This window comes from Phalangium opilio, unplaced genomic scaffold (assembly GCF_054372755.1).
Source record: "Phalangium opilio isolate 3A_F unplaced genomic scaffold, DU_Popi_V2 ptg000064l_1, whole genome shotgun sequence".
Classification (NCBI taxonomy): Eukaryota; Metazoa; Arthropoda; class Arachnida; order Opiliones; family Phalangiidae; genus Phalangium; species Phalangium opilio.
The window spans coordinates 294403-312560 of record NW_028324181.1 but is presented as its reverse complement, the minus strand read 5'-3'; the positions used below and the strand labels follow the sequence as shown (position 1 = coordinate 312560).

The 18158-nt window shown below is 35.6% G+C and overlaps 2 protein-coding genes across 3 annotated transcripts; one reads left to right on the top strand and one right to left on the bottom strand.

Moving 5' to 3' along the window:
• Positions 1-2066: 2066 nt before the first annotated feature.
• Positions 2067-6125, bottom strand: LOC149662023 (uncharacterized). Its single transcript, XM_089842402.1, has 2 exons — positions 5368-6125; positions 2067-2995 (listed from the first exon to the last, which is right to left on the bottom strand). Exons 1-2 carry the CDS (start codon positions 6057-6059, stop codon positions 2209-2211), a joined length of 1479 nt encoding a protein of 492 aa, XP_089698528.1. The 5' UTR covers positions 6060-6125; the 3' UTR covers positions 2067-2208.
• Positions 6126-7915: 1790 nt separating this feature from the next.
• LOC149662022 (uncharacterized) lies at positions 7916-13838 on the top strand. Of its 2 annotated transcripts, none has more exons than XM_089842395.1 (3): positions 7916-8379; positions 9416-9676; positions 10799-13838. In XM_089842395.1, exons 1-3 carry the CDS (start codon positions 8066-8068, stop codon positions 13287-13289), a joined length of 3066 nt encoding a protein of 1021 aa, XP_089698521.1. In that variant the 5' UTR covers positions 7916-8065; the 3' UTR covers positions 13290-13838. The 2 variants fall into 2 exon arrangements, with proteins under 2 accessions (XP_089698521.1, XP_089698520.1); XM_089842394.1 differs by having other exon boundaries at positions 9413-9676.
• The last annotated feature ends 4320 nt before the right edge of the window (positions 13839-18158 follow it).

The window sequence follows — 18158 nt, the reverse complement described above, 5'->3', positions numbered from 1 at the left end:
TAAGTTTTTATACGGTTAATTTTACCGTTATTAAGGTTGAAATTGACTCTTCTATAAGCTTGAAATATTTTCTTTCTCTTTGTTTGAAAAATTTCCTTCTCTAAGCTTGAAAACTTCTTTCTCTAAGCTTGAAAACTTCTTTCTCTAAGCTTCAAAATTTCTTTCTCTAAGCTTGAAAACTTCTTTCTCTAAGCTTCAAAATTTCTTTCTCTAAGCTTGAAAATTTCTTTCTCTAAGCTTGAAAATTTCTTTCTCCAAGCTTGAAAATTTCATTCTCTAAGCTTCAAGATTTCTTTCTCTAAGCTTGAAAATTTCTTTCTCCAAGCTTGAAAAGTTTCCTTCCCTAAGCTTGAAAAATTCTATCAAACGATTCTCAAATTTTAAAAACCACAATCCACAAGCAGAAAAATGAGCCTTACTGTAATTTTATGGCACATCAGATTCTCTACGCGTTATAGCCCCTTTTTAAAAGTTTGGGGAAAAATAGTCCAGAGTTAGACCACCTTGTTGCCTTCAGACGGAACACCCGGTGTGTGGTTCCAGTTCCAAGGACGTTAGATATGACTTCAAATAAAAGGAGTTTGGTGGACTGCAAAATTTGAAGCCCTATCTATAAGGTCTTTGCGTCCACATACCGCCCGGATGTTCCGTATCAACTCTAATTCAAGTAGATGATTTTGCGCCCCCTCCTTTTTTAAAGGGTCTATTGTAAATTTTAAAAATTCCAAGGTGCGTGAGCATAGGCGAGTGAGCGAAGAATTAATGCATATCATCTCTAATCTCCCCCCTCCTCGGCAACAGTTTTTCGAATACAACTTCTTAAAGGGAGGGTGAATAGTAAAATGAAGTAGTTTTTTAATCGATTCTTCTACTAATCATAAGGCCAATCTGCATAGTGAAACAACGAGGAAATATCTCGGAAATTCAAATTAGTTTAGTGCGTTCAAATAAAGCCCTACCGGCGTTTCCCTATTGCAGCGTCATCTACGTACACTATTAGTTTTGGAACAATTTCGAAGAAATATTTATTAAATATTAACTCTATATAAAATTTAGCGTATCAGTTGCAAGTTTTATTTATGAGAAAAAAGTTTAAAATAACTTTGGCATATGTATGCAAAATTAGGCCAAGACGATGGCGCTAAATAGGGTCTAGTTCTGATGTAGCCCACCTGCATTTCGTCCCGAGAATTCCTCCCCCATTTTTAGCGTCCCGCCAGACCCAATCGCGTCCGAAGTTACGGCGCGTATTTTTTTCTCAGAATTCGTATCCACCCCCCTATCATCCTTGCCAAGACGTTTCAGATTTTTAGCGTGGCGTCTATGACTTGATAGAGGCTTCCCTCCGAAGGAGGTTTAATTATAGGCTTCTGGTGTAATCCCTTTTTTACAGTCAAAGGTGGATTGTGCTCACCTTTTGAGCTTGGTGACACTGGTTCCGTAATTTTAATAATTTAGTTTAATTTCAATTGACAATAACGATATTCAATTGAAGAGAGGAAAGGTGACTTCGAGCTTCTGAAGTGTGATGATTGGGAGGTAGGGCTACTTTATATGAATTATAAACAACATTATCAATTTTGGTACAAAACTTCAAACTTTATGGATGATCATATTTAATTTGAAGTAACATTAAATTTGTCTTTCACTCTATACTATGAGACAGAATCCCGATTACAATACTTACAAGATCCCAATGACTAGTACTAAAGATGACTATTTTAACTAATTTCAAATGCGAATTTCTACATAATTATAGCACTATAAGAGGTATCGAATTCCTTACTAGGGCTTACTATCACACCTGATCTTGAGAGTAGTTTCGCCACATGATTCCACAATAATTTCCCTTAAAATTCTCGTGAAACAAGATATCAGTGACTCAAGGGATAGATCAATTATAAAACTAAATACTTTTTTCTCGTAAGTATTTGCCATTAAAAATTTCGAAATTTGGAGGAAGTAACGCGCAGCATTGAGACGACATTAACATTCTTCTAAAAAACATTCAAGTGTGAATGGATTTCGAAATTTGGAGGAAGTAACGCGCAGTATTGAGACGACATTAACATTGTTCTAAAATATATTCAAGTGTGAATAAAAACTACATTAAGTCCAAAAAACACAAAAGAACGTTTGATTATAAGCTTTCACAATATGTGATTATTAAATATACTACATAAAGGTTTGGTAACGAGAAAAGCATATCTAATCATTTGAATTTAAAAACCCGTGTTCAACCAATAATTCAAGAGCATTGCGATACATATTAATACCATGATTGCCATCATCAGCTACAGGATTGAATGCATTTGTTAGTAGCTGGAGAAAAAGATTTCCGGGATTGAAATAGCAATCTTCGACAACGACGTTGTTGCCTGTTTCAAGCGGGACCGATTCGGATTCTTCCAGGCCGTACATATCTAGTTGTTCCAAATACAGTTGGTTTTCGGTTAATATATGTTCGTGATCCAATCTAGACATTGTCCAGAGTTGCAACGGGGAATAATTGTTTTCGGTTCTCAGCGAGTGGAAATTCCAAGAATTTCGCAGTTGTTCACACGAATCTTCTATCCTTGGTAGGAAGATGAAGTGAAGAGCAAATATATGCGTTTCATTACTCGGATCCAATATTCCTTCATCTTCCATAAACATAAAGATTCCTCTGTAATATGACGATATCAGACGATTTACTTCTCTCCAAAGTCTTTCAATTCTTTGGTTGTGGACAGACAGGCCAGTAATATAACTTCCTCTTCCCAAACCGCGAGACCTTAACATAAATCGTGCAACTTCCACATTCTCAGTGCCTTTATCTCCCCGAACCCTTAATGGAAGACCGAGTTCTTGAACACCTCTTTGGAAGAGATTGAGTACAGTCGTTGCGCGGTTATTTGTGCGGCATTCTAAATAAACAATTCGTCTGCTGAATCCGTCAATACACCCGTGAAAAACTATCCTCCACGTAATTAATTTGTGGTTGCCGTCCATATGCCTGGAAAATTTATCCTTCATTATGATAATTTACAAAAAAATCGACGAAGCAACCTCGCACGTCGAACACAATGATAAAATATTACCATCATATAGGCCTAGTAATGGTAATATTTAAAAAGTGAACTACTACAAAATATTGCGAATGTAAAACATTTCCGCATAGGTCACATAATTATTTGTAAAAGCTTTTAGCTCGTAATTAGTCTGGAGGATTCAATAAAATCATGCACTTTTTAAGAAGGCACGAAACTTGGTATAAAGAGATTTTGAAGTATATTAAGTCAATTAAAGATTGGATGCATTCCGTATCTCTTTGTCACAGCCGTGACAAGCCGTCAAAGCGGCCGTGAAATTGAAAACTCACCTAACATAATTTTAGGGAGCACCCCTCGAGATTCGCCGACTTCGAGCTACAGAGAAAATGTCGTGTATCAGGAATACATAGATTTTTCTACTTGGAATCTTTAAGAATCCATAGACCCCATACGAATTACTGATTGAATGTAAGGGGATGGGCTTAAAACTTTGTTTAACAGCCCGCGCCTCCCTCCTTGCGTTTCATTGGCTGTTCACATGTATAAGAACAAAAGGAAATTAAGAAAACCACAGGAAAAAATTCACCTAATCAATCAACAAAATAAAGCCTCTCGCAACGAATCTAAATAACTCATACGCTTATACCAAAAAACTTCTGTTGTCAATATATATCAAGTCATTAAAAACAAAAAATAATAGTAAAAAAGTAGCTCAAACAAAAAAGTCCAGCACACGCAAAGAGAATTTGTTAACATTAGGGTTTGGCGCTCATAGGTCGCGGGAATCGCGATGCCAATATCACGTGGTTTGTAAGTTCAAATACATGGTGCATGACGTCAGAGGTGACGATTTCTAGACCTCCCATTTACGTCAAGCAGAAAGACCCAGAAAATGGCCTGTTAAAGATTCCAAGTTGAAAAATCTATTTGTTCCTGTTTTTCTCTGTAGCTCGAAGGCGGCGAATCTCGAGGGGTGCTTCCTAAAATTATGTTAGGTGAGTTTACAATTTCATGCCTTCTTGAGAAAGTGCACGATTTTTTCAGCTATCCGCCAGACTAAATGAAGTTCACATCAGAAGCGTCTTCCAGTTTAGCGTTGGCGATAAAATTTTCAATCACTGCGAATGCAACGCAATTACGAGGAATTGTCGATTCTTCTTTGCCGAAGAAAAAATAAATAAAAATTTGCCCTAGCTAAAAGCATAAGGGACGTCATTTTTGTGGGAGCCTGTGAGAAAGCAGCTAGGGTGACGGGGAAACATCATTCTGGTAGAAACATTTATACAGGCATAGGCCAGTGATGCTTTTTAAATTCGGATTTTAATAGGATACAGTTATGGTGACGTAAATACCCCATAAAACAATTCACCCTCTCTAATCTCATCACCTCTCAATTTTAAAGGTGGACACTATTTTCAACCCAAATTGTAGAAAAAGGGCGCTTTTGAAAAATATTCATCGCCAACGCCGGACACAGTATAAGAGTATAAGTAAAACTAAACTCCTGTTATTAGTTATTACTCAAAAGGAGTTTTGCTTTGCAGTCCTTCAAATATATATATCTCTCAAATTTAATAGTTTTGAAAAATCCATTAAAATTGTAAATAACTTTAGAAAAAATTAATGAACAAACAAAGAATGGTAAATCCATTTTTTTCAAAAATTATGAAATGAGAGAAATTATCCTGAAATAGAACTTTCCCGCTTTGGTCCAATTAAGAGAACCTATTTCAAAAGTGTGTTTCTCCAGGTTCTACCTAACGTTGCCTTATTAATTGTTAGCAACTATAGTTCCAATTTAATTTGGAATATTAAAAAATTAAAATCGTTCTCCATTTTTAAATAATAATCTAAATAATATATAAAGGAAGAAAAATAAAAACTATTGATTCATGATCACATCCCGGGGTAATTTGAAATCGACATCGATCGTTACGGAATTTTGATTTTTAAAATAATTTTTAAATACTGCTGTAGGTTTTACTATGTAAGCAAGTCATATTTTTAGTTGAATAATCGATAAAAAAGTATGTATTACCAGTGATAGATTACATTTCATTCCTCCCGTCCCTTAATAACCTTGTTTCTTACGAGGAATCGCGTTTGTAGTCTGATGAGTTGTATTACAATTTTAACTTGAAGCTTTTTCATGCGATAAGAGAATATCATATTTTAAAATTTTCCCTGGATAAAGGACTGTAAAGCAAAAACAAATCGGTGTATTCTATGCTACCATTTGCGACAGTAAGTGCTCACAAAATTATCTGAGATACATATTTTTCCACACATTAGTCAGTTCTATGTGTTGAAAATAATTTAATTAATTAGATATTACCACAAAGCATTAGCACAGCGAACATTGTAGACTCTTCGGAGTATGGGATATCGTCTTCTTAGAGCTCTTCCCACAGGGTCAAGAATATTGAGTCTTTCCCTAACACGCCATCTTGGCACTGTAAATCTCAAACTTCGTAGTCCTCCCATTACGTAAGTTTCACCAACGTTACTATTTCTCGTTAATATGGTTAAAATATGACTATCAAGCTGCTCGTTTGAAAGACGATCTTCATTCTCAAAAATTCCTAAGCGACGGCGATGTCGAAATAAAGTTCTCACGTTTATTCCCAAAAAAGCTGCTGTTCGAACCCACGACAATCCCAAGTGATTTCTACAATATTCAATATCTTGTCTTGACACATCATATCGAGGATGGCCAACGGAACCGGTATGTAATATAGGGCAGATATATGGATCGTTCACTGAACTTTGAGCATTAAGTTTTTCTTCAAACTCATTAACTAGAGATGATACACCGTTATATACATCAGTTAAAATCGAAATTAAGTAATCAAGATCGCCGTTGCTATTTTCTTGAAGCACACTAATCATTGCCGCGAGTATTCTTCCATGACCTTCAATTCTTCTGTAATTGATTTCAATTACATTATAGTCTTGAGTATATCGAAGTCTCATTGCTTGTGAGAAAGCATGGTATAATTCATTTACATATCGATCCACATCACCCATAATAAAAGTTACGAAATAATCGAATATTTTTCTGTAAAAAAATATACATATATATTTATATAAATCCCCAAACTGTTATCAACAATTTAAATCATAGAAATGTTCCATATTCATGGGTGTGGTATTTATTCATGTTTATAGCCTTAAATATGACGCATTTAAAAAGAGGGGCTGTATTCTGAAGCATAGAGACGGAACTGTCCGGTGAGAAAGCAAGCGGAGATATTTATGTAGTGGTAAAGAGTTATAGAATCATTCAAAGCCGCACATGAATATTCATACCATTAAATTAATTAAATGAACTTTAGGATTCTCAAAAAAATATAGTGTCAAATAATATCAAGCATTCATTGTTCAAGCGTGTTACACGAAGGAAAGCAAATGATGCTCTCACTCTTAATTAGCTCACAGGATCACAAATACAAAGCCGAAAATAATATTACATTGTTTAAAGTTATTTAGCAAAACGTTGGTTTCTTAAGTTTATGAAGTGTGTAAAGGGAAAAGATAGATTGCTAGCTAAGATACCCGGCGTTGCCCTGGTTTTCAAAGAGATTGATAACCGGAAGTTTCCTGTCTATATAGACACTAAACGCTAAATCGTCTTTGGGCCGACTAAATTTTATTACAACCCTAAAATTCAATAAAACGAAAACATGGGATAATCATAAAGGTAAAATGCTACAACAGTGTTGCCACAGTACCTGGAAAAGTCAGGGAATTTTGAAATGAAACACCTGTGGCAACCCTGTACAAGTATATTATAGTGTGTTCTTAACAGGTTTAATCGCTAGGGAAACACGGAACCAGTGTCAGGGAACTTATAAAATGTTCTCATGCTGTTACGGATATCAGCCATGCTGTTTGATTAATTTCGGTATCAGAATTCTGACCGTGCATAAAGAAAAAAACATGAAAAAACAAAGAAAAGCATTTTCTGCAGATTTAGTAGAGCTGTAATTCCAAGCAGTAATTTTTAACAGAAACTAATTTGAATGCATCTTATATGACAAAATTTACTTTGATTTGAGAATGATATCCAGAACAAGCAAATGGACGAAAAGTTTTTGTGCACGATAATTTATAGTAGTTTTCGATGGTTAAGAAATATTCCCTAATATTTAAAACCAAGAGCACTCAGAAGCTCAACCAGTGACGACGAGCGATTGAAATTTTCCCACGATAAATGCGACGATATGTTTTATTACCATGTGACCTCGGGCTAGGGTATGACTCGTGTTAAGGCTCGTTTTCATAGAAGCTAGAAAATTCGAAAACGCTCACGCTTCACGAGCTTGAATACGCGCAGTAACGTATTTTTTTCGAACGTTTCCGCTTATGCTCGAAATTTTCACGCAACTCGCGCCTATGAAAACGAGCCCTTAGAGTTTAGACAGGAGTTTATTATAAGGGAGTTACTATCAGCGATTATTTTATACAGTGACGGGTGTTGGCGATGAATATTTTCCGAAACCTCCCAATTTTTGTACACTTAATTGCGGTTGAGTTGAACATTGTTTCTTCATCTAAAATCGAAATGGTAACATTTTTTTAAAGTGACCATAACTATACCTATAAAAATTCGAATTTAATGCCGTTGTCCATTGGCATTTTCAATGGAGTAACTTTAATTTATAGGTTCTTTAATATTGATCCATTGAAAACGGCATAAAAAACAATTACTAGCCTGTGCCTGTATCTATTTTTTTTATATTTTTCCCCCGAAAGTCACTGATGTCACAAAAAATTACAACGACCATTTTAGCCAGTGGAATTTTTTCGGCAGATAAGAATCGAAAATACGCCTTAAAAATTCATTGCCAAAATCGAGCTGTTAGGGGGCTTCTGATGGGAACTCCCACTTTGCTCCCATGGGAATTATAAGCCTCTGTATTAGAATGTTGAAAACTTTACATTTTAGAATCGCGAATTCGCGAGCTCCAGCTAGTCGGTGGTGAATTTTGGCCTTCTAGTTTTGGTTTGGATTCGGACTTTTGCTGTAAAAAATGGAAGATTCGTCGTCTAGTGATGAAAGCAATAATGATAAGGTAAAATTGGCTATGAATAAAATAGTCGAACTCGGGAGCGACGCGTTGAGAAAAGCGTTAAATGAAAATATGAAATCACGAACAAGCCTTGGCAATAAAGGAAGGAGATCTACATCTACGCTTGACATCGATTCCGAAATGAAAGTCCTTTTTCGAACCCCTAAACATCGCAATTCGCGTCCACGCGAGTGTCTTGAAACTGAGAATAATGCAATTTACAATCCGGTTAAATACTCCCTATCAAAAACAACTGGTAAAATGGTAAACACTAGGTATGTATCCGTTTAAAATATCACCGACAGCAAAATCTAATCTCCCTTTCAGTGCATGATGTGTAAAAGTATAAATAACTTAAAAATAGCATTATGCTTAGATACTGCATGATTATCCAACCACGTTTGTAAGTACACCTAAGAATGCAAGTTTGTTATGGTAAAATAACAACCTAGTTATCCTGAACTAAAGTCCGTACCATAAAGGCTAATTTAATTTCAATTATGCTTCTGTTGTTTATGATAGGAGTGTCTAAAATTGGGAGGGGGGAAGAAAAGGAAGGTCGTGCAACTTATCTAAAGTTGTCCATAAATAGGGTTGTTAATTGAACCTTCCACGTGTTCGGTCGGTGAAACTATAATCGTGTCACGTGATTTGTATCGATGTACGTTATATAGAGTGCTGTAAGAAGCGCCGGTGTGACGTCACCCATGCTGTTTTCCCATAAAGAAAAAACCGTAACTGTCATGGCCGCCCATTGCTAAAGGCAGGCTCGTGACGTTTAACCTTGGCTCTGACGTCACAACTGACAGCACTCTTATAGTTTTCACTAAAAGGGCCACAGAAAATCCGCACCCCCTCTCTCAGCTTATGAACTTCAGTGCAGTGTTTTAAGGCCCTCTGTGAGTAAAGTACTATGAGAACATAAACTAGTAACCTCTCTCACTCATGACTTACCAATGGCCAGGCAACACTGGGGAACAGAAAAAAAAAACTTTTATTGGAACCTGAGCATAGTTAATTAATCGTTTATTTGTAGCAGTTTTTATTTAAGCTGCTCTGTGCTTTCTTATTTCGTTTGACCCTATAGCATTTTGCTAAGTTAACACGCTCTTAAGGGAGACAACTTAAGTGTTTTTATTATAAATGTCCATGTGACATATTTGATAAATTTAATAATATTTACGTTTAAAGTTTATATCGATCGCTCTATTTCCGAACGCTTCATGAGTCAATGGATATGTTTTGCTGTCAGTGTTTTAGATTGTGAACTTAAATATTAAAAATATACGCTAATTTATTCATTTGAAGCAGGAGAAAACCGTGCAAAACACCCAACTCAAAGAAAAAAACATCATCAAATAATAAAAACACGAATTCTGGAAAGTTTCGAAAGCAATTGGTCCTTTTACCTAGTCCCACAATCAAAGTTGCTCCCAAAGGTCAAATGAAGAGTATCATGCACTCAAAAGGATTTGTAATCGACTCAATGGTTTTGGACAGGCGTTGGACCGAAACTCAGTTGCGCCAAGAAGTTCTTGAGGTCTTTTCTGGTTTGCTGAACGATTCAATCGAGTAAGTTATTAAGCTCATGTGGGAAGAGGGGGGGGTTTGAAGTTACTAATTGCTCTTGTGGGAAGATGGGGTTTGAATTTACTAATTGCTCTTGGGGGAAGATGGGGGTTTGAATTTACTAATTGCTCTTGGGGGAAGATGGGGCTTTGAATTTACTAATTGCTCTTGGGGGAAGATGGGGCTTTGAATTTACTAATTGCTCTTGGGGGAAGATGGGGCTTTGAATTTACTAATTGCTCTTGGGGGAAGATGGGGGTTTGAATTTACTAATTGCTCTTGGGGAAAGATGGGGGTTTGAATTTACTTACTGCTTCTGGGGGAGGAGGGGGTTTGAATTTACTTACTGCTTCTGGGGGAGGAGGGGGTTTTGAATTTACTTACTGCTTCTGGGGGAGGAGGGGGTTTTGAATTTACTTACTGCTTCTGGGGGAGGAGGGGGTTTTGAATTTACTTACTGCTTCTGGGGGAGGAGGGGGTTTTGAATTTATTTACTGCTTCTGGGGGAGGAGGGGGTTTGAATTCGCAATTTGTTAAAAGAAGGAAGGAGGGTCATCGAGTATTTTTGGGTGAAGAATCATATTTTAAGTATGGTAAAGTTCTATATTTTATGTTGCTAGAGAGAAATGTTACTTCACACCACGCTTTATTTTTAGGAATGCTTTGAACAAGCATAAGGTTACTTGTGGGTTAGAAGTATTTGTTACGTAACTAAGGGTTTAGGTCTTTCCGATTGTTACTTTTTTGTTACGAGGGAGAGGAGAGGGGTCTAAGATTGACCATTTTTAAGTTACCTAAAGTCTCTAACTAAACCTTTACTTCATGAGAATCTCGAAGCTCAACATGTTCAAACGGTGATCTGTTTAAGGAAAGAGTTTATTCCTCAATCTGTAGCGAGGGATTATGGGTGTGAGGAGAGATCGAGCTATGATCTTTGCCGACTCAAAAACCATAAAACGACAACAATTTTTTTAAATGAAGAAAGTTTAATACATTATATTAAACTAAAACATACTAGCTTATAAAACGATCATTAAATTTTGGATCGAAAAACTTAGTGTTCGCATGAAATATAACTTTCCTTTTAGTTCAGATGTGGTTTATTGATTGGAGTTTTCTTTTTAGATTTGAATTTTGGCATTCATTCTGCGGCCATTTGGCTAAAATGGTAGTGAAGACTGGCGACGAGTTGGATGGAAGAGCTATTTATACTATTTTGGGAACAAAAATATTGTATATAAAACCTCTCTCGAAGATTAGCGACGAGTTCGATGGTTTTATCACAAATGATAACGATACGGAAGAAAGCGACTGTGATTCATTAGAGAATCCAGACTTAGAAGACTCTATGGAAGTGTACCTTGATAATGAGCCATCGTTCCAGCCTAGTACTTCTTCAGCTCAATCGTCGTTCCAGCCTAGTACTTCTTCAGCTCAATCGTCGTTCCAGCCTAGTACTTCTTCAGCTCAATCGTCGTTCCAGCCTAGTACTTCTTCAGCTCAATCGTCGTTCCAGCCTAGTACTTCTTCAGCTCAATCGTCGTTCCAGCCTTGTAGTTCTTCAGCTCAATCGTCGTTCCGGCCTAGTACTTCCTCTACAGCTCAATCATCGTTCCTCCTCAGTATTTCATCAGCTGAATCGTTAACACTGCCTAATACTTTGCAACCTCAATCGTTAACGCAGCCTAATACTTTGCAACCTCAATCGTTAACGCAGCCTAATACTTTGCAACCTCAATCGTTAACGCAGCCTAATACTTTGCAACCTCAATCGTTAACGCAGCCTAATACTTTGCAACCTCAATCGTTAACGCAGCCTAATACTTTGCAACCTCAATCGTTAACGCAGCCTAATACTTTGCAACCTCAATCGTTAACGCAGCCTAATACTTTGCAACCTCAATCGTTAACGCAGCCTAATACTTTGCAACCTCAATCGTTAACGCAGCCTAATACTTTGCAACCTCAATCGTTAACGCAGCCTAATACTTTGCAACCTCAATCGTTAACGCAGCCTAATACTTTGCAACCTCAATCGTTAACGCAGCCTAATACTTTGCAACCTCAATCGATGACACTGCCTAATACTTTGCAACCTCAATCGATGACACTGCCTAATACTTTGCAACCTCAATCGATGACACTGCCTAATACTTTGCAACCTCAATCGTCGACACTGCCTAATACTTTGCAACCTCAATCGTCGACACAGCCTAATACTTTGCGACCTCAATCGTCGACACAGCCTAATACTTTGCGACCTCAATCGTCGACACTGCCTAATACTTTGCGACCTCAATCGTCGACACAGCCTAATACTTTGCGACCTCAATCGTCGACACTGCCTAATACTTTGCGACCTCAATCGTCAACACTGCCTAATACTTTGCAACCTCAATCGTCGACAATGCCTTATTTGCGACCTCAATCGTCGACAATGCCTAATACTTTCCAACCTCAATCGTCGACCTATAACCCAGAAGCAGGCGAACCAACAATTTCTGAAATACTCGAATCTCTTCAAAAACAAATAAATACGTCAAGGCTCTCCTACTTCAATATCAACAGAAACCAAGTTATTGAATGCGCGCTTAGGGCTTTTAAGCGTAAGACCTTTAGCCCAAGTTCAAAGATGACCGTTACTTTTGTTGACTACCTTAACGTCGAGGAAGGAGCAGTAGACGGTGGTGGTCCGACCCGAGAGTTTTTAAGATTACTCGTCAAAGCTTTCACTGAAAGTCATGTATTCGACGATAATGACAACGAAAAACAATTTGCATTCAACTCCAGTGCAATAGAAGCAGATCTATATTATTATGCTGGGATGGCGTTCGCCATTTCTCTAGTTCACGGTGGACCGGGACCTTCATGTCTTTCAAAGTTAACTTATGATTCAATAACTGGAAATATTGGGGAGCTAAGCCCTTCCATAAAAGACGTATGCGACGAAGAATTACGAGAGAAGCTGTATAAATTGGATAATAGTGTGGATTTAATCGAAGCTCAAGTGGCTGCGGAAGAGCTCTCTGAAATGAGATTTCTCTCTGGGTCTACGAGACCTCTTTTGAAGATTGAAGACAAAAATATTATCTTAAAAGAAGTTCTTCGATTTTGCGTAGTGTACAGATTTAACGAACCACGCGTTCGTTTTATTGAGGGACTGGAAACACTTGAAGTACACCAAAAAATGATGTCTTATCCATTGAAATTTCTACCACTGTTTTGTTCATCTCATAAAAAACTAACCGCATTTGAATTCTTGAATCTGTTTTCCGACGCCCATTTCTCAGAAAAAGGAAGTAACAATTACGAAAGGGAATGCCAAACAATGGCATTTTTTAGGGACTATGTATTTGATTGTGAAGATGAGGAAACCAAGTCATCTATTGAAGACATACTGATATTTAGCACTGCAGCGGACAAAATTCCTACAATGGGATTTAGTATAAATCCCGCCATAAAATTTCTTCCTGCTGTAAATTCTGCTTATAATTACCCAAAATCTAGCACATGTGCTTTGATTTTGTATCTACCAACTGTTCACATGACATATGATGAATTCAAAAATTACATGGATGAAGGAATAAAAGGCGCTGTAGATTTCGGTTTTGCATAGATACAATTTAATCTATTCCTTAAGAATGTTTATTTCGAAATTTTAGAAACATTTACTAAGATAGGTGAATGGCTAAAAAATGTTCTTTTTTCATATTTTTTCTTCAATAGTGATATTATAGTGATATTACCCATGCATATTTACTAAGATAGGTGAATGGTTAAAAAATGTTCTTTTTTCATATTTTTTCTTAAATAGTGATATTACCCATGCACATTTACTAAGATAGGTGAATGGTTAAAAAATGTTCTTTTTTCATATTTTTCTTAAATAGTGATATTATAGTGATATTACCCATGCACATTTACTAAGATAGGTGAATGGTTAAAAAATGTTTTTTTTTTTCATATATTTTTCTTAAATAGTGATATTACCCATGCACATTTAAGCGAGTGTTTAAAAATAATTTTTTCTTGAGTAATAATTTTACCTTTATTCATAAGATCGGCGAAAACATGTCAAATATGTTTCGTCTTAAGTGTACTAAGTATCTTCGCAAATATAAAGGAAAAGTAAAATGGCTCAACAACCATACTATATTTGATTAATTGATTTAAATATACCAAATCGAAACTTACCAAAACTATTGCAAAAGTTTCGATAAATAAGTTTACAAAGTTTGAGAAGTTCAGGTATATAAATAAAAATCTATATTTAGGCCAAGCACGTTAATTTTTAATATAAAGCCAACGTAATAGTTTTGTTGTTGATTTTGACGTAAATACATCAGTTTTAAACGGTATAAAAATGGTTCTATGGGTATTTTACTGTTCTTTTTACCTCATATTTTCATTACTTTCGTTTCGCATTAAAATACAAGATTAGTTCATTCTTAGCAGGGAAATCGAGTAGCAAATACGTTTCCCTCTGTTAGTATAAAGCTATGTCCGCACACGTGAAGTATTCGAAAATGTTGTTTGACTGACGAAAAATTTCTTTTCACAAAGCGTGCTACTTTCAACTGTACTTTTTTGAAGTGTTAAATAAACCAAAAAATTTTTACTCTGAAATAGGGTCTCTTTTCATTCATAAATTAACGTTGTAAACATTCTTGGTTTGTAGCTTAAATCACACCGTTGCTTTATCGATTGGCTCGATTTTTAGGCCTTTAGTTGTAGTTTCTGAGTTTTCAATAGTTAATAAGCCCAAATAAGGCCCTATTAAGAAATTTTAAATGTTTTTCCTGCATGGAAAAAAGTAATGAAATTTGATACGTCGCAGAGTCTTTGGTCTCCAATTTATTTCCCGAACATATTAATCTTTCCAGTTTACCTTAAAAACATAACGAGAATAGCATTCAAGTGGCAATTTTACTTAAATTACAAGTAAAAAAAGTGATTTGACTCTTTGGCTCATTTTAATCAGAGTTTTTACTGAATCTTGCGTAATCCAAATTCAAAAAATTAGTGAGTGTGAAACTACTTTATTTATTACTTCCAATTTAAATAATTTTGAGCTTTCGTACCTAATAAAAGTTTATTTATACAAATAATAGGGTGTTTCCAGAACAACACTGGTAATAATTGATCTCGAAATTATGATTTTTTCAAGCAAATAAGTTAGTATGGTATTTATTGGTAGAGTAACATGATAAATCTTCGTTTTATACATATATACTTTAAAATTATTTATTCCCATATAAATCTAATTCCTTTACTATTCTTAATCCTTATTTTAAATACTACCTGTTCTAGATCCTGGATTTAACCCTTTTTAGGGTCTGTCAAATACTATAGGTGTGTTTTGTCAACGATTTCGAGTCGAAATTATTCAATAATATTTTGTCCAAAGGGACACAGTTTCCAAGTTACGATTGGGGTGTTTTACGGATGATCCCTTAAATTTGATTTGAATTGTCTTTCGGGTTCTTAAATAAAGAGTCATCCGTAAAACACTACAATTATAACTTGAACATGGTGGTTCGGTCGGGAAAATGTCATAACATTTTCTATTCAAAATCTCCCAAAAAACCAACCCCGCCACAATTTCTGACGGACTTTTCAGAAACACCCTGTATAATATATGAACCGTGGCCATCCGTTTTGATGCCACTGATCTTTTTGCGTTTCGATCCAAAATGTGATTCTAAACGAACATGTAGTAACAGTAAAACATCTCGCGTGTCACGGGTCTTGAAATTACAAAGAAACGCGCTCTTATAGACTACTTTGAAGGGAGAAGGTTACTGAACAAAACCCGCGCAGGCAATAGAGGAGAGTTATTATTCATGAAAAAATGATATTTACCCCTGGTAGCAATAAATGCTACAGAGGGAGAGAAACGCGTCAAATTCTCAGACTGAACCAAGTACAAATCCTAAATTCAATAAGTCACGTTATGAGGAAAACCAAACCTTAAATTTTAGTCACTTTCCTAATTTCCGTTAACTTCCCCACGGGTAGAGATTGCATGGGTTAGTTTCGCTTAGTTTTCTACGGTTTAGACATGTCTAATACTGCAGTATTATTACAATGAAACAGACGATATGTTTTTATAATGCAAAACTAGTAAATAGCCATAAGATTATTTATCCTAGAGGGAGATGAGAAGAATTCTTACGTAATTAAGAGATGGGGGAAGTTTCTCATCTGGATTGTTACTTTTTGTTTCGAGGTACCTTAGTACCTTGTTGTGACGCTCTTAAATTTTTTTATATTGGTCTTTAGTCAGAAAATTCCAAGTCAAATTGGTATTACGCATATAATTTACTTCATTTCAATGAGAATGGATTTAACCCAAGTAAATATAAGCTGAAAAAATCCATAAAATTGATCTTTCCTTACTTGTTACGATAATGAATGTAAAATGGAATTTAAACACGACTAATTTGCATTAGGAAGGATTGAATCTTAGATTGAATATAATTTTAGTGTTGTAATATTCTCTACTTGTATGAACGGTAAGTGGAGTGAATTCTGTTGGGTACCTCTATCATAATCAGTTATTGGGGAAATAGTATAAAAGTATTAAAAGAAGGCAGTTAGCCTTTAAACTGAAAAATAATATAAGAGTCGTATTTCTTCAAGGTAGCAGCAAAAGTCCATTACCTAATACCATATGGAATTAAGTAATGGACTTATGGTAGCAAAAGTAGCAAATTTTAAATTGTTATTGTCAATTGAAACTAAACTAAATTATTAAAATAACGGAACCAGTCTCACCAAGCTCAAAAGGTGAGCACAATCCACCTTTGACTGTAAAAAAGGGATTACACTTAATATTAAATGCTCTATCATAGAACGCGTTAAATGAATGACCAATTAAAGGGAGGGTGGAAAAAAATTAAGTGATTTTTTTTATCGATTCTTCTGCAAATTATAACAGAAATCTTCCTAGAATAACATCCAGAAAATATCTCTAATTGTTTTTAAAATTATTTCAAATCAGCACATCCGACCATAAGCGTAAGGCCCTGCCTTCTTGTTAACAAAATGTACGAGACGCTCTATATGGAATAAAATTTAGCGAGATTTGATAAAAATTGAGAGCCATGTGACAATACTAGCGCGAGATATATAGTCACTCTATATCTTGTGCCACTGAGAATTTTGTTAACAAAAAGGTAGAGCGTTACGCGGTTGGTCGGAGGTGCAAATTTACAATTTTCAAAACTAATTTGAATTTTAAAATTATTCCGAGATATTTCCTCGTTGTTTCACTATGCAGATTGGCCTTATGATTAGTAGAAGAATCGATTAAAAAAACTACTTCATTTTACTATTCACCCTCCCTTTAAGAAGTTTTATTCGAAAAAATGTTGCCGGGGGGGGGGGCAAGTAGAGATGATATGCATTAAGTCTTCGCTCACTCGTCTATGCTCACGCACCTTGGAATTTTTAAAATTTCCAATAGACCCTTTTAAAAAGGTGGGGGCGCAAAATCATCTACTTGAATTAGAGTTGATACGGAACATCCGGGCGGTATGTGGACGCAAAGACCTTATAGATAGGGCTTCAAATTTTGCAGTCCACCAAACTCCTTTTATTTGAAGTCATATCTAACGTCCTTGGAACTGGAACCACACAGCGGGTGTTCCGTCTGAAGGCAACAAGGTGGTCTAACTCTGGACTATTTTTCCCCAAACTTTTAAAAAGGGGCTATAACGCGCAGAGAATCTGATGTGCCTTAACATTACAGCAAGGCTTATTTTCCTGCTTGTGGTTTTTAAAATTTGAGAATCGTTTGATAGAATTTTTCAAGCTTAGGGAAGGAAACTTTTCAAGCTTAGAGAAAGAAATTTTCAAGCTTAGAGAAAGAAATTTTCAAGCTTAGAGAAAGAAATTTTCAAGCTTAGAGAAAGAAATTTTCAAGCTTAGAGAAAGAAATTTTCAAGCTTAGAGAAAGAAATTTTGAAGCTTAGAGAATGAAATTTTCAAGCTTGGAGAAAGAAATTTTCAAGCTTGGAGAAAGAAATTTTCAAGCTTAGAGAAAGAAATTTTCAAGCTTAGAGAAAGAAATTTTCAAACTTAGAGAAAGAAGTTTTCAAGCTTAGAGAGAGAAATTTTCAAGCTTAGAGAGAGAAATTTTCAAGCTTAGAGAAAGAAATTTTCAAGCTTAGAGAAAGAAGTTTTCAAGCTTAGAGAAAGAAGTTTTCAAGCTTAGAGTAGGAAATTTTTCAAACAAAGAGAAAGAAAATATTTCAAGCTTATAGAAGAGTCAATTTCAACCTTAATAACGGTTAAATTAACCGTATAAAAACTTACTTTTAACTTATAGGATAGTTTTAAACATCTTACAGATAAATTTCATCCTTATAGAAAGTCATTTTCTTACTTTAGGAAAGAGTTTTAGGCTTAGGAAAAGTGGTTAATAACCTTAATGAAATAGCTTTGACGTTATTGTAAATTAATATCAAGCTTAAAGAAAGCG

Bases quoted from the DNA above. Each gene is read 5' to 3' on its own strand.
- LOC149662023 (XM_089842402.1), bottom strand. From the start codon at position 6,059: ATGGGTGATGTGGATCGATATGTAAATGAATTATACCATGCTTTCTCA. The intron at 2,996-5,367 runs GTAATATCTAAT...TAAATTTTCCAG, and splicing joins CGCTGTGCTAATGCTTTGTG to GCATATGGACGGCAACCACA.
- LOC149662022 (XM_089842394.1), top strand. From the start codon at position 8,066: ATGGAAGATTCGTCGTCTAGTGATGAAAGCAATAATGATAAGGTAAAA. The intron at 8,380-9,412 runs GTATGTATCCGT...ATTCATTTGAAG, and splicing joins GGTAAAATGGTAAACACTAG to CAGGAGAAAACCGTGCAAAA. The intron at 9,677-10,798 runs GTAAGTTATTAA...TTTTCTTTTTAG, and splicing joins TTGCTGAACGATTCAATCGA to ATTTGAATTTTGGCATTCAT.